This window comes from Tachysurus vachellii, chromosome 6 (genome assembly GCF_030014155.1).
Source record: "Tachysurus vachellii isolate PV-2020 chromosome 6, HZAU_Pvac_v1, whole genome shotgun sequence".
NCBI classification, from domain to species: Eukaryota; Metazoa; Chordata; class Actinopteri; order Siluriformes; family Bagridae; genus Tachysurus; species Tachysurus vachellii.
This window is the reverse complement of record NC_083465.1, coordinates 27,756,588-27,772,220: the sequence shown is the minus strand read 5'-3', so window position 1 is coordinate 27,772,220 and position 15,633 is coordinate 27,756,588. Positions and strand designations below refer to the sequence as shown.

Here is a 15,633-nt window from a genome sequence, read left to right as displayed (position 1 = left end):
TAACTTCGTCATGACGAAGTTTACTTTGTCATTATTGGCAAAATGTGGAAAAATAAAAGCTGGGTTGTTAATTTACAGAGAATGTCCATGAATATACAGTATAAACTGTATGAATATAGTATTTTCCATGAAAAGTATTTTTTTTTTTTGTATGAATAATGTGATGTTTATACTTTTATTTTAGAAACTTATTCAGACAATACAAATGGCAAATTAAACCAATATATTGATCTCAACTTGTACTGGAACTCAAATTGCTCTATATTGTAACAAAGGATTAATGTATTTACACATTTGCTTCTACATGTCAGTGTGTGAAGCAATGTCAAAGTTTGCTCCATTTTATTTTCATTAAATGTTACAGTATTTTCTCAGTTGTAGTTGGCTGTAATTCTGCCATAAATATGTTGTGTATTAGACTAGTTTGTCCTAATGTGAAACGCTGATGTAGCAGAATTTTCATATGAACCTACACTTAGTTACATAAAAGATTCTTAATATTTTGTTCTCCATACACTGATATAAGAACAATCCCTCCAGTCACTTTGCATATCTTTAATTGACCAGATTAGATAACAGACCAGTTATAGATGTGTAGCTGCCAAACCACAGACTCAGATAATAAAGGTGCTAATAGTTGACTAATGGCTGTGAAATGGCCTGTTGTTGGACTGTGTCTTTGTCCTCAGGTGTACTTAAAGGAGACACCCTGACATTTTAGTTGAGGTCCTCACTGAGAAGACTGCTGAGAAATTACTGGGATTTAAGAAAAAGATCACTTCAACTCAAGTATTTTTTCTTTCTTTCTTTAGACAAATCACATAAATAAATAACGCATTTAATTTGAAATTCTCTAAACATTACTGTGACATTGCAGTTTCTTAGACTTTTGTGTTTATTTAATCATCGTTACTTTCAAATATTATATTTGCAACATTAATCTTTATGCTGAAGGTCGATGGGTTATATTTATAGTTTGGCTGCATATGTTTAGTTATGGAATGGTTCTGTTTTAGAAAAAATAATCCTCTCTTATATTGTATTGCTAAAGAGCAAAGTTAGATTTTACCTGTCAAGCCACTAAATGACCAGAAACCATGCAACATAACCTTAAAACTCTTGTCCAGCTCTATTTTTGAGGGAGCTGTATATTTAACTGAACATTGATAGCTTTCTAGATAGCACTAATCTCTTCAGCATGAGTTTTGGCATTGTTTATATGCTTGCAACTTTTCAGTTTCTGTGACTGATGAATAAAGCACATGATACTTGTTTAGCACCTAATAATCTAAGATGTTTTGTCTACTGTTCTGCTACACAGTGAAACATCGTCATTTGGCTGTCTTCACACAATTAATCACCACAGAGGGATTTGTGCAGAATGGGCAAGAAAATAATTCACTACTGCTCACAATGTGGGAAGAGTTTTGCCACGCCGAATATTCTCAAAAAACACACGTACATTCACACAGGAGAGAAACCATATTGCTGTTCACAATGTGGACAGAGTTTTAGACAACTAAGTAACTTAAACAGACATAAGTTTATTCACTCAGGAGTAAAGTCGTATCAGTGCTCAGAGTGTGAAAAAAGTTTTGCTTGCAGTTGGTATCTCAAAAAACATGAGCGCATTCACACAGGAGAGAAGCCTTATTGCTGTTCACACTGTGGGAAGGGTTTTAGAAACGCAAATGATTTAAAAGTCCATGAGCGCATTCACACAGGACTGAAGCCATATGTTTGCTCACACTGTTGCAAGAATTTTGGAACATCAAGTGAATTAAAAACCCACGAGCGCATTCACACAGGAGAGAAGCCATATCAGTGCTTACTCTGTGGGAAGAGTTTTACAAATTCAAGTGGTTTGAAAACTCATCAACACATTCACACAGGAGGGAAACCATATCACTGCTCACACTGTGGGAAGAGATTTACAAATTCAAGTAGTTTAAAAAGTCACCAACGCATTCACACAGGAGAGAAGCCGTATCAGTGCTCACACTGTGGGACGAGATTTACAAAATCAAGTGGTTTGAAAACTCATCAACGCATTCACACAGGAGAGAAGCCGTATCATTGCTCACAATGTGGCAAGAGATTTACACAATCAGGTGGTTTGAAAGTTCACCAATGCATTCACACAGGTTGAAAACTCACTATGTATTGTAGTAGAAATTCTACATCTGCTTAAACTGTGGGAAGAATAATTACCAGCTCACCAGCACCTTCACACAGGAGTGAAATCATATTATGGTTTATATTGTGGAAAGAGTTTTACATAATAAACTGGTTTGAAAAGCCACCAATTTATTCATGATAGTGATAAATGTATTGCTGATCACAGTGTTATTGCTTTAAAAAGTACCTCATTTGCGTGCATTGCTTAATTAGAAGGTGGCGTCTTTGGTGATGAAGGTCTTTGGTGACCTTTATACTGCTACAGCTTTATCTAGCTGTGATTACAGAAAACCTTTACAATTGTATGTGTCAGATAAACAGGGGTTTTCTAATGCCATTTTATCACAGTAATGGAGTTAGCAGCCAATAATCTCTCATGTGTGTAAGATAGGCTATGAAGTGATACTTTCTTTACCAGAGATGACAATTAAGAGGGACCAGACAGTTAATCTGTCGGAAAGGAGGATGACCATTTTGGATGGTGAGCAACATGATTGTTTGATAACTTCTACTTTTACCAATGCATGGCAGGATTTGGAAAGTCCACCACTACCACACACAGATCTAACTTTTTTGTAGATTGTCATCCTTCGTGGCCTAGAGGGAAATTTGGCTAGTTATTTGGCGAGTTGTCGCTTGTCATGAGGTAACAGGTTTTGTTACTGTATAGCCGATGAACCATGTTCAGTGCAATTGTTCAGTCACCACTTTGGTTCCACCTCGGCACAGAGAGGCCTTTATTTTATGGATTGGTTGTTCTGGTTTTGGTTGTTTTATTCTTTGTTTTTTTTTTTTTGTTTGTCTGATTGGTTGGGGCATGACTTGAACACCCCTGAATTTCATCATGGCATTGCACTTAAACAAGGTGTGGTGGTTAAATACTTCTTAGGCATTTCCCAGATGCTCTCCAGTTTTGTTTTGCTGTGTTTTCCTGACATCTTATTCTGTTAATGCTCTTCATTCATTTGATCGCAAAAACATTATTGATTCTTGTTTATTGTTTTTTTGTTGGTTATGGCTGTAATAAATTATTTTTTGAGCTAATTCATTGTCACTTCCCTTTAATGTCTGTAAGAAAATAAAATGATGAGGGTGATATCTTAAGTTAAGTTTATTCCAGTGTAGCAGTGACAAAATACATGAAGTACTTCATTATTTATCAAAGTCCATCTGAGGCAGTCTGTAATTTCTTCTTGTTGCATATTTGAGCCATGTGTGACATCAAGATTTTTTGTTCTGGCACTAAGGTAGTGAAATCACCTTCCCCTGAGCCTCTGTCTAGCTGAAATTAACTTAAACAAATGCTTATTTTTTCCTGTTTGTAATATGTATTTAAAAATGTTCTACGTTTCCTCCCATCAGAGTTTAAGTCTGAGGCTATCCTTAGTCTGTGATCCTATTTAACCAGTTTTGAAGTTTTCAATTATTCAAAGCATCTGCCAAATGCCATATATGTAAACTCAATTTGTGAAGCAAAAATCACAATTGTTAAATGTACAGTACAAAAGACAGGCAGTACTTTTGTAAGTAGAAGAAACAATGCAGCATATGAGTTGGCTAAACAAGCAGCACTGGGGCATTCAAACATATCTGTAGTTGTGTGAATCTATTAGAATTCTCTGGTTCACCTGGTGAAGAAGCCTGATAAGTGCTGCTGCTGCTGCTACCTCTGCTGATGTCATGGATGATGTTGCAAATGAACCATGCAAAGACAATTAGTGAATAACAAATATATTTGACATTTAATCAGATGAACAGGGAGCATTTATACAAAAGATAGGTGTAATGTTCAGTGATATCTATTGATAAACAAAAGAGGTCAGCAGAAACAGACATGGTGGTTGACATTCTTATTATCAGTTTGGTACGTTTATTACAAAAATTATCTAAATTATAGAAAAAGTAACTCTTAAAATGTGTGTTTGGTTTATCAAAACAGAACAGAAAGAATATCTAGGACAAAACAAAGGATGAGATGATCATAAGATTTGGTCATAAACAAAGTCGATTGGTCAAAATCTAAATTCTCAGAGCAAAAATTGCATCTGCTGTGCTCTTTCTGGGCATGAAGCCATACTGCTGCTAACAAATATCCACTACCTTCCTTAATCTAGCTTCCTCTACTCTTTCCCACAGCTTCATTGTATGGCTCATCAACTTTATACCCCTATAGTTGCTGCAACTCTGCAAATCACCTTTATTCTTAAAGATCAGCACTAACACACTTCTTCTCCATTCCTCAGGCATCCTCTCACTCTCTAAAACCCTGTTGAACAAACTGGTTAAAAATTCCACTGCTGCCTCTCCTAGACACTTCCAGACCTCTACCGGGATGTTGTGAGGACCAACTGCCTTTCCACTTTTCATCCTCTTCAAAGCCTTCCTGACTTCATCCTTTCTAATCTTATCTACTTTCTGTTCCACAGAGTTCACCCATTCTACTCTTTTATCCCTCTCATTTTCCTCATTCATCAGCTCCTCAATGTGTTCCTTCCATCTCCTCTGTACACACTCCTCACTTGTGAGCACCCTTCCATCTCTATCCTTAATAATTCTGGTGCTTGTTAACTCTGCCTAGCTAACCTGTACAAGTCCTTCTCTCCTTTTCTAGTGTCTAACCTAGTGTACAATTTAGACACCTCCCTCTTCACTCTGCGCTGTAACTCCTTGTATTCCTGTCTATTCTCTTCAGTCCTGTCCATGTCCCGCTTCTTCTTGGCTAAGCTCTTCTTCTGGATACTATCCTGAACTTCTTCATTCCACAAGTCTCCTTATCTTCTTTCCTCCTTCCAGATGACACACCCAGCACCTTTCTCCCTGTCTTCCTGATCACTTCTGCTGTAGTTTCCCAGTCATCTGGCAGCACTACCTGACCACCCAGAGCCTGCCTCAACTTCTGTCTAAATTCCTCACATTACTTTACAGTCACTAATCTCTTTCAGATTGCCTCTTCTACATAGGATGTAGTCTACCTGTGTTCTCCTACCTCTACTCTTGTAAGTCACTCTATGTTCCCCCCTCTTCTGAAAATGTGTTAACCACAGCCATGTCCACCCTCTTAGCAAAGTCCACTACTATCTGTCCTTCAAGGTTCCTTTGCTTAACTCCAAACTTGCCCATCACCTTCTTATCACCTGTGTTCCCCTCACCAACATGTCCATTAAAATCCGCTCCTATCACCACTCTCTCACCCGTTCGAATACTCTCCATCACCTCATCTAATTCACTCCAGAATCTCTCTTTCTCATCTAACTCACAACATTCAACATCACCCCTTCAATCTCTAACTTCAGACTCATCACCCTGTCTGACTCTCTCTTCACCTCCAGAACATTCCTCACAAACTCCTCCTTCAGGACCACACCTAACACATTTCTCTTACTATCCACACCATAATAAAACAGCTTGAATCCTGCTCTTATACTACGAGCCTTGCTACCCTTCCACCTGGTCTCCTGTACACACAGTATATCCACCTTCCTTCTCTCCATCATATCAGCCAGCTATCTACCTTTCCCTGTCATAGTACCAACATTCAGAGTTCCTATTGTCAGTCCTACACTCTTACCTTTCCTCTTCTATCTCTATCTGTGCAATCTCCTCCCTCCTCTACTTCTTCGACAGTAGCCCAATTTCCACTGATGCCCTGTAGGTCAACGGCCCGGGCCTCAACCTTTCCTATATCCTACTATTTATTTAGTTTGACATATATGTTCTTATCCATAGTGAATGTTATTGAACAAGCTCTGCAGTTTGTCAATGGTGAATTAAAGGCTATGAGAGACGTAGTTATTCAAAATAGGACATCTTGACTGCAGAGTGGTGGTGTCTGTAAGATGTTTAACACCTCATTCTGTTTATTTCTAATAATGTTCACATCACCAATATCATTCAGCATATGTGAGAAGCTTGGTGATCTGTAGGTGCCATATTTAACATTTTCATGGCAGTTCCACTCAGTAAGATGAAGTCATGCTTTTTGTTAGAGAAGATCACCCTCTGAACTCTGGCATGCACTGCTGAACAGACTTAAAGGGTGACTGGTATTTGAGGTTGGGACCTAAGAGGGCATTGATATATTTTGAATATATTTTTGCACTCTATGTCCTGGGCTGACTGTGTGACATTTGTTTATGACCAAATCTTATAACCATCTCATCCTTTGTTTTTTCCTAGATATTCTTTCCATTCTGTTTTGATAAACCAAACACATACATTCTAAGAGTTTCTTTTTCTTTAATTTAGATAAGCATTTTTTAAATAAACTTACCAAACTGACAACATGTCAGTTTCTGCAGTATCTTTTGTTTATCATTAGATATCACTGAATATTACACCTATCTTTTGTATAAATACTCCCTGTTCATCTGATTAAATGTCAATGATATTTGTTATTCAGTCACTGTCTTTGCATGGTTCATTTGCAATATCATCCATGACATCAGCAGAGGTAGCAGCAGCAGCAGCAGCACTTATCAGGCTTCTTCACCAATTGAACCAGAGAATTCTAACAGGTTCACACAACTACAAATGTGTTTGAATGCCCCAGTGCTGCTTGTTTAGCCAACTTATATGCTGCATTGTTTCTTCAACTTACAAAAGTACTGCCTGTCTTTTGTACTCTTCATTTAACAATTGTGATTTTTGCTTCACAATTCGAGTTTACATTTATGGCATTTGTCAGACACTTCATTGAATCATTGAATCCTTAAAAACTGGTTCAATAGTTCACAGACTAAGGATAGCATCAGTCTAAAACTCTGTTGGGTGGAAACTTCTTAAATACATATTACAAACAGGAAAACATAAGCACTGGTTTAAGTTAATTTCAGGAAGACAGAGGCTCAGGGGAAGTTCATTTCACTACCTTAGTGCCAGAACAAAAGTCTTGATGTCACACATGGCTCAAATATGCAACAAGTAGACTGTCTCAGACGGACTCTGATAAATAATGAAGTACTTCATGTATTTTGTCACTGCTACACTGGAATAAACTTCTTGTTAATTAAGACAATCACCCTCATCATTTTGTCTTCTTACAGACATTAAAGGGAGATGATAATGAATTAGCTCAAAAAATTATTTATTGCAGCCTTAAGCAACAGAAAAACAAGTAACATGAATCAATAATGTTTGCGATCATATGAGTGAAGAGTATTAACAGATTAAAATGTCAGGAAAACACAGCAAAACACAAAACTGGAGAGCATCTGGGAAATGCCCATAGATATATACACTAGATATCGCCTTGGGTATGGCAGTACGTTGGAACAAATGCGTCAATTGAGCCACCATCTTGCTACGGGGACCCCCTCCTTTTATTGCATCAGTGTCAATGTAGGCAAAGAAATAAAATCACCATAAATTGTCATGAATTTCTAGTTTTTTGGTTCGTTCCAAAGGTCAGACATGTATTTATCATTAAGTCCAGAGAAAATTTAAGGTTTTGATATTAAGACAATCTACTTTTTCAAAATATAATGCATAGTGCTAGTAGGTGTAAGTTTATTAGTTACATTCTTCCACTTGAGTAAACTTCAAATGAACAATCACTACTTGCATTATCGCCTACTGCATGCAACACTGCTACAATGGTGTGACTATACAAGTTCATTTAAACACTTAAATTGTATTGGTTTATTAAATATGATACACAAAGCAATTTGCAGGTGGAAGCAAATCACAAATTTGAGAGGAACATAATGTGAAAGTTAGATAGTTGAGGTGCCAAAGACTGTTCAATCTTTTATTTATTCTTTTTCCACAATATTTTTGCAACATTAAATGTACTAAAGTCACATAAACAAAAAAAAAAAAAAAAAGTTTGACTTTGAGGCTGAACTGACAACCTAACTGGTGCCATCCTTCCAGGACTGTCAGCAGAGTTAACCATTTAAAAAAGTGTTTAGTGTCCCTGCAACATGTCCATGACGGACGTCTCTGTTTATCACTTGGGAATCTACAAACAGATTCAGATTCTGATTATTTTATTTAATGCCATGTCAGCAATCAAAAGCTATTTTCAGGGCAAAAATTAAATTACAAAAAACACAAATATCATATAAGTACAATAAAAACAAAAGAAACATAAACAGCAAGTCATATTATACATTTTAAGTACAAAATTATACAAAATCAAGTTCAAGTTCAAGTTTTCTTTATTTTCAATCTTCCACATGTACAGTACATACAGAGAATTGAAATTGCGTTACTCTCAGTCCCAAGGTGCATGCAGATCCAAACCCTTTTCAGGCATAATGTCATTAAATATGTCCTTAAGTGAAGTAACTTGATAAAAGAGCCTTCTGCTTGTGTTAAGTCCAGGAAAATCTAATAAAATATGTTTGACAGATAGGGGAATCTTAAAAACATACATAAAGTTGGGTCTTTTCACCTTTAAACAAAAAAAAGCATGGGTCAGTTTTTAATGTCCTTATTAAGAGCTTCAGAATCTACAAACATTGTCGGTTTTCCTAACTGTCAAAAACTAATGGGTAATTAGCATGGATTAGCTGCGGTCGTTAACCAAGGACTGAAACAAACCAACGTAAACAAAAATATAATTTCCTAACATTCAATATCATAAAACACATTCTCACCTGTGAAATGTAATCCCTTGCTGTCTGATTTTTATATTTCTTTTGTTTGAACATCCAAATGCAGCACAGAAGTCCGGCATCGTGTGATGTTTGTGATGTGATGTTTATACTTTTATTTTAGAAACTTATTCAGACAATACAAATGGCAAATTAAACCAATATATTGATCGCAACTTGTACTGGGACTCAAATTGCTCTATATTGTAAAAAAGGATTAATGTATTTACACATTTGCTTCTGCTTGTCAGTGTGTGCAGCAACACCAAAGTGTGCTCTATTTTATTTTCATTAAATGTTACAGTATTTTCTCAGTTGTAGTTGGCTAATTCTGCCATAAATATGTTGTGTATTAAACTAGTTTGTCCTAATGTGAAATGATGATGTAGCAGAATTTTTGTATGAATCTTATACACTTAGTTACATATAAGATACTTAATATTTTGTTCTCCATACACTGATTATAAGAACAATCCCTCCAGTCACTTTGCATATCTTTAATTGACCAGATAGTTATAGACGTGTACCTGCCACACCCCAGACTCAGATAATAAAGGTGCTAATAGTTGAATAATGGCCGTGAAATGGCCTGTTGCTGGACTGTGTCTTTGTCCTCAGGTGTACTTAAAGGAGACACCCTGACATTTTAGTTGAGGTCCTCACTGAGAAGACTGCTGAGAAATTACTGGGATTTAAGAAAAAGATCACTTCAACTTGGTAAGTCTTTTTTCTTTCTTTCTTTAGATAAATCAACCAAATAATGCATTTAATTTCAAATGCTCTAAACATTACTGTGATGTTGAAGTTTCTTAGACTTTTGTGTTTATTTAATCCTCGTTAATTTTGAATATTATATTTGCAACATTAGTCTTTATGCTGAAGGTCGATGGGTTATATTTATAATTTGGCAGCATATGTTTAGTTGGTTGAATGGTTCTGTTATTAGAAAAAATAATCCTATCTTACATAGTATTGCTAAAGAACAAAGTTAGATTTTACCTGTCAAGCCACTAAATGGCCAGCTCTATTTTTGAGTGAGCTGTATATTTAACTGAACATGGATAGCATTCTAGATATCACTAATCTCTTCAGCATGAGTTTTGGCCTTGTTAAATTACTTGCAAATTTTCAGTTTCTGTGATGATGAATAAAGCACATGATACTTGTTTAGCACCTAATAATCTAAGATGTTTTGTCTACACAGTGAAACATCGTCATCTGGCTGTCTTCACACAATTAATCACCTCAGAAGGATTTGTGCAGAATGGGCAAGAAAATAAGTCACTACTGCTCACAGTGTGGGAAGAGTTTTGCCAAGCTGAATATTCTTAAAAAACACATGTACATTCACACAGGACAGAAACCATATTGTTGTTCACAATGTGGATGGCGTTTTAGACAACAAAGTAACTTAAACAGACATAAGCTTGTTCACTCATTAGTAAAGCCGTATCAGTGCTCAGAGTGTGAAAAAAGTTTTGCTTGCAGTCGGTATCTCAAAAAACATGAGCTCATTCACACAGGAGAAAAGCCTTATTGCTGCTCACACTGTGGGAAGAGTTTTACACAATCATGTAGTTTAAAAAGTCACCAACGCATTCACACAGGAGAGAGGCCCTATCAATGCTCACAGTGTGAGAAGGGTTTTAGAAATTCAAATGATTTAAAAATCCACCAGCACATTCACACAGGACTGAAGCCATATGTTTGCTCACACTGCGGGAAGAGTTTTAGACATTCAAAAGATATAAAATCTCATGAACGCATTCACACAGGAGAGAAGCCATATCAGTGCTCACAATGTGGGAAGAGATTTACACAATCAAGTAGTTTAAAAATCCACCAGCACATTCACACAGGAGAGAGGCCCTATCAGTGCTCACAGTGTGGGAAGAGATTTACACAATCAAGTAGTTTAAAAAGTCACCAACGCATTCACACAGGAGAGAAGCCGTATCAGTGCTCACATTGTGGGAAAAGATTTACACGATCAAGTGGTTTGAAATCTCACCAACGAAGTCACACAGGTTAAACTCACCAAAGTATTCATCTGTATCACTACTTAAACTGTGAAAATAATAATATGAAAAAAACCTCACCAGCACCTTTACACAGAAGTGAAACCATATTATGGTTCATATTGTAATAAAAGAGTTTTAAATAACAAACTTTTTTGAAAAGCCACCAATTTATTCACAATAGTGAGAAATGTATTGATGATCACAGTGTGATTGCTTTAAAAAGTACCTCATTTGCATGCATTGCTTAATTAGCAGAACAGAAGAAGGCGCCTTTGGTGTGGACGACAGAATCGGCTTTTGAAATGTTGAAGGACCTTTATACTGCTACAGCTTTAGCTAGCTGTGATTACAGTAAGCCTTACCAATTGTATGTGTCAGATAAACAGGGGTTTTCTAATGTCATTTTATCTCCGTAATGGAGTTAGCAGACAATAATTTCTCATGCGTGTAAGATATGAGATACTTTTTTCTTTACCAGAGATGACAACTAAGAGAAACCAGATAGTTAATGGTGACCAGGAGGATGACCATTTTGGATGGTGAGCAACATGATTGTTACTTAACTTCTACTAGCACTATGAATGCATGGCAGGACTTGGAAAGTCAACCACTACAACACACAGATCTACATTTTTTTGTAGATGGGCCATCCTTAGTGGCCTAGAGGGAAATTTGGCTGTTTTTGCAGTTGTCACCTTGTCATGAGGTAACAGGTTTTGTTACTGTATAGCCGATGAACCATGTTCAGTGCAATTGTTCAGTCACCACTTTGGTTCCACCTCGGCACAGATAGGCCTTTATTTTATGGATTGGTTGTTCTGGTTTTTGTTGTTTTATTCTTTGTATTTTTTTTCTTTTGTTTGTCTGATTGGCTGGGGCATGACTTAAACAACCCTGAATTTCATCATGGCATTGCACATTTTATTCTGTTAATACTCTTCACTCATTTGATCGCAAACATTTTTGATTCTTGTTACTTGTTTTTCTGTTGCTTATGGCTGTAATAAATTATTTTTTGAGCTAATTCATTGTCATCTCCCTTTAATGTCTGTAAGAAGCTAAAATGATGAGGGTGATTGTCTTAACAAGAAGTTTATTCCAGTGTAGCAGTGACAAAATACACGAAGTACTTCATTATTTAACAGAGTCCGTCTGAGACAGTCTATTTGTTGCATATTTGAGCCATGTGTGATATCAAGATTGTTGTTCTGGCACTAAGGTAGTGAAATGAACTTCCCCTGAGCCTCTGTCTTCCTGAAATTAACTTCAACTAGTGCTTATTTTTTCCTGTTTGTAATATGTATTTAAGAATATTCTATGTTTAATCCCAACAGAGTTTTAGACTGATGCTATCCTTAGTCTGTGAACTATTGAACCAGTTTTTAAGGATTCAATGATTCAAAGTGTCTGACAAATGCCATAAATGTAAACTCGAATTGTGAAGCAAAAATCACAGTTCACAAATTGTTAAATGTAGAGTACAAAAGACAGGCAGTACTTTTGTAAGTAGAAGAAACAATGCAGCATATGAGTTGGCTAAACAAGCAGCACTGGGGCATTCAAACATATTTGTAGTTGTGAGAACCTGTTAGAATTCTCTGGTTCAATTGGTGAAGAAGCCGGATTAGTGCTGCTGCTGCTGCTACCTCTGCTGATGTCATGGATGATATTGCAAAAGAGCCATGCAAAGACAGTGACTGAATAACAAATATCTTTGAAATTTAATCAGATGAACAGGGAGTATTTATACAAAAGATAGGTGTAATACTCAGTGATATCTATCGGTAAACAAAAGATACTGCAGAAACTGACATGGTGGTTGACATGCTTATTGTCAGTTTGGTAAGTTTATTTAAAAAATGATTATCTAAATTATAGAAAAAGAAACTCTTAGAATGTATGTGTTTGGTTTATCAGAACAGAACGGAAAGAATATCTAGGAAAAACAATGGATGAGATGGACATAAGATTTTTTTCATAAAAAAATGTTACACAGTCAGCCCACTACAGAGAGTGCAAAAAAAATTCAAAATATATCAATTCCCTCTTAGGTTCCAACCTCAAATACCAGTCACCCTTTAAGTCTGTGCAGCAGTGCATGACAGAGTTCAGAGGGTGGTCTTCTCGAACAAAAAGCATGACTTCATCTTACTTACTGGAACTGCCATTAAAATGTTAAATAGGGCACCTACAGATCACCCAGCTTCTCGCATATATTGAATGATATTGGTGGTGATGTGAACATTATTATAAATAAAGAAACAGAATGAGGTGTTAAACATCTTACAGACACCACCACTCTGCAGTCAAGATGTCCTATTTTTAATAACTACTGTACATCTCTCATAGCCTTTAATTCACCATTGACAAACTGCAGAGCTTGTTCAGTATCATTCTCTATGGATAAGAACATATATGTCAAACTATTTATTTTATTAAATGTGGCTGAGATGTCTCCTCTAAGGACCATGAACCATTGAACCACACCATATAATGAAGTCTAGGGGTCAGCAAAGGTACCTGAAAATATATGAAGAAACATATCACATGCCATGGGGATGAAACACAGGGACTCTCAGCTGGGATTTTTCCAAGGGTTAGGTACTGTATGTACAGAGACACTAGGGACAACAACAACTGGATAGCAGCACCCAGTCCAATTACAATGTACAATGTATAGGCTTCACTACCGCATAGCCACAAAACAGTTTTGGTTTAGGTCAAACATGCATTTTGATGAGACTATCAGTAGATGGAGGAAAACATCTTCCAAAGCTATCACATTTACGTGAATCTTGCACTCAGAACTGCTGAGGGAAAACTGGCCACTACCTTTAGAACAGAGACAAGTGTCACCCATTTTTTAGAACAAAAAAACCTGAGAATTGTTAAATAAAAAAAAATCAGGTGAAAGGGGTGCACTCTCCTCAGGGATACCAGGACCTGCAGTAACTACATACTGATTCACTATGTGATTTAGCTTTTGGTGTTCACTATTAAAATTGGACATGCACATCGAACACCGGTTTCTGATCTTTTAGAGTCCTCAGTGTTAGCAAACATCTCATTGTCATTAAGGGCAAGAGTCATGGCCCATCCTATCATTGGGCTGCTACAGCTGACTGCTGCTGTTCATTCAGGACATGACATGGTCAAACCAGAGCCTGACTCCAATCTAAATGCTTGGTTTTAAAGCAGACAACATGCCCTTGTTAAACCAACAAGTTCAGCCACTTGAGCTGAAAGAAAAAGAATGCAGTGAGCTTCAGGTACAACATTAAGCAAAGAAAAGACTGGGTACTGAGTTTGTGCTTTCCTTGAGAGATTGGAAACTCCAGATTCTACAACATAGGCTTACAGAATTGGACATTTGTGAGCAAGGTTTTGAAACCACAATGGGCCAGGTGTGTGTTGAGGATAAGGGATCCTTTTCTACAGAAGTGTGCATCTTTCCCTGAAATCTGAATGTCATCTGTGTATTTCAGTAGAGAACAGCCTTCTGACAGGATGACTGATGACAACAAAGAATGCACCATGGATGAGAACAGAGCCAGTGAATTGATAAAACCTTGAGAAAGGTGTGTCTAGGTATATTGATGTTGGTGAGAACCAGTGTTAATGTACTCATTAATAGAGACTTAAAAGCAATTTTGTACTTTGCTCTGAATAAGGGTGTAACTTAGCCACATGGGTTGCAAGTCTGTGACTTCTGAGCTGGTCCTAAGCCCAGATAAATAGAAAGGGTTGCGTCAGAAAGGGCATCCGGTGTGGCCATCAGTGTGAATTCCATACCAGATCTCGGTCGAGCCCTGGGTCAACAACGACCACCACTGGTGCTGTTGACCTTAAGGATGCCAGCAAGATTTGCTGCTGTTGGTCCAGGAAGAGGAGGAAGGAGAAGCGTTTGCATGCAGAGAGAGAAGAGGAAAGGCAGGAGTATAGGTCAGAGATTAGGGATTCTAAATGTTTGTACAGGGAAAGGTAGAGAGCTGGCAGACATGAGAGAGAGTGTGTACTGTGTGTGTGTGCAGGAGACCAGGTGGAAAGGGAACAAAGCATGTAGTATTGTAGGGGGATACAAACTTTATTCTGGTGTGGATAGGAAGAGAAATTTAGTAGGAATTATCCTGAAGGATGAGTTTGAGTTTGAAGTCATCAGTGGTTATGCACCACACGAATGCTGTGAGTTAGAAGAAAAGGGGAGATTCTGGAGTGAGTTAGATGAGGTGATAGCGAGTATTCCCAGATGGAAGAGAGTATGATTGGAGCAGACTTCAAAGGGCATGTTGGTGAGGGGAACAAAGGTGATGAGGAGGTGATGGGTAGGTTTGGTGTTAAGGAAAGGAACCTAGAAGGACAGATGGTGGTAAACTTTGATAAGCGGATGGAAATGGCTGTAGTTAACACTTATTTCCAGAAAAGAGAGGAACACAGAGTTACATGTAAGAGGTAGTAGTACGCAGGTAGACTACATTCCATGTAGACGAGACAATCTGAGAGAGATTACTGACTGCAAAGTTGTGGTAGGAGAGAGTATAGCCAGACAGAATCGGATGGTGATGTGTAGGATGTCTCTGGTGGTCAGGAAGAAGAGGAGAGGAAAGACAGAAAAATAAACCAAGTGTTGGAATTTGAAAAAGGAAGAATGTTGTAAGGAAGCAGAAGACAGAAGCAGAGACAGACTGTGGGTGGTCAGTAAGACCTTCCATGACTACAGCACACGTGATCAGGGAGACAGGAAGGAGGGTGCTAGGTGTGTCACTGGAAGGAGAAAAGAAGATGAGGAAACATGCTGGTGGAATGAGGAAGTACAGGACAGCATTCAGAGGAAGAGACAA

The 15,633-nt window shown here is 37.4% G+C and overlaps 2 protein-coding genes across 3 annotated transcripts in view; one reads left to right on the top strand and one right to left on the bottom strand.

Annotated features, from left to right (window-relative positions):
- LOC132847676 (uncharacterized) overlaps positions 1-15,633 on the bottom strand; it is a 240,621-nt gene that overhangs the window by 130,748 nt on the left and 94,240 nt on the right. Inside the window, 1 exon segment of the mRNA XM_060873178.1 lies at positions 8,130-8,137. Within this exon segment, the coding sequence (XP_060729161.1) occupies positions 8,130-8,137 (8 nt within the window).
- LOC132847660 (zinc finger protein 239-like) overlaps positions 1,334-15,633 on the top strand; it is a 53,604-nt gene continuing 39,304 nt past the window's right edge. The window contains exons 1-2 of one of the 2 annotated variants that reach the window (XM_060873154.1): positions 1,334-2,144; positions 10,298-10,801. In XM_060873154.1, the coding sequence (XP_060729137.1) occupies positions 1,382-2,144; positions 10,298-10,801 (1,267 nt within the window). In that variant the 5' untranslated portion in view covers positions 1,334-1,381. Of the gene's footprint in view, positions 2,145-10,297; positions 11,016-15,633 lie in introns of those variants that run through there. The other variant, XM_060873157.1, reaches the window with a different exon arrangement.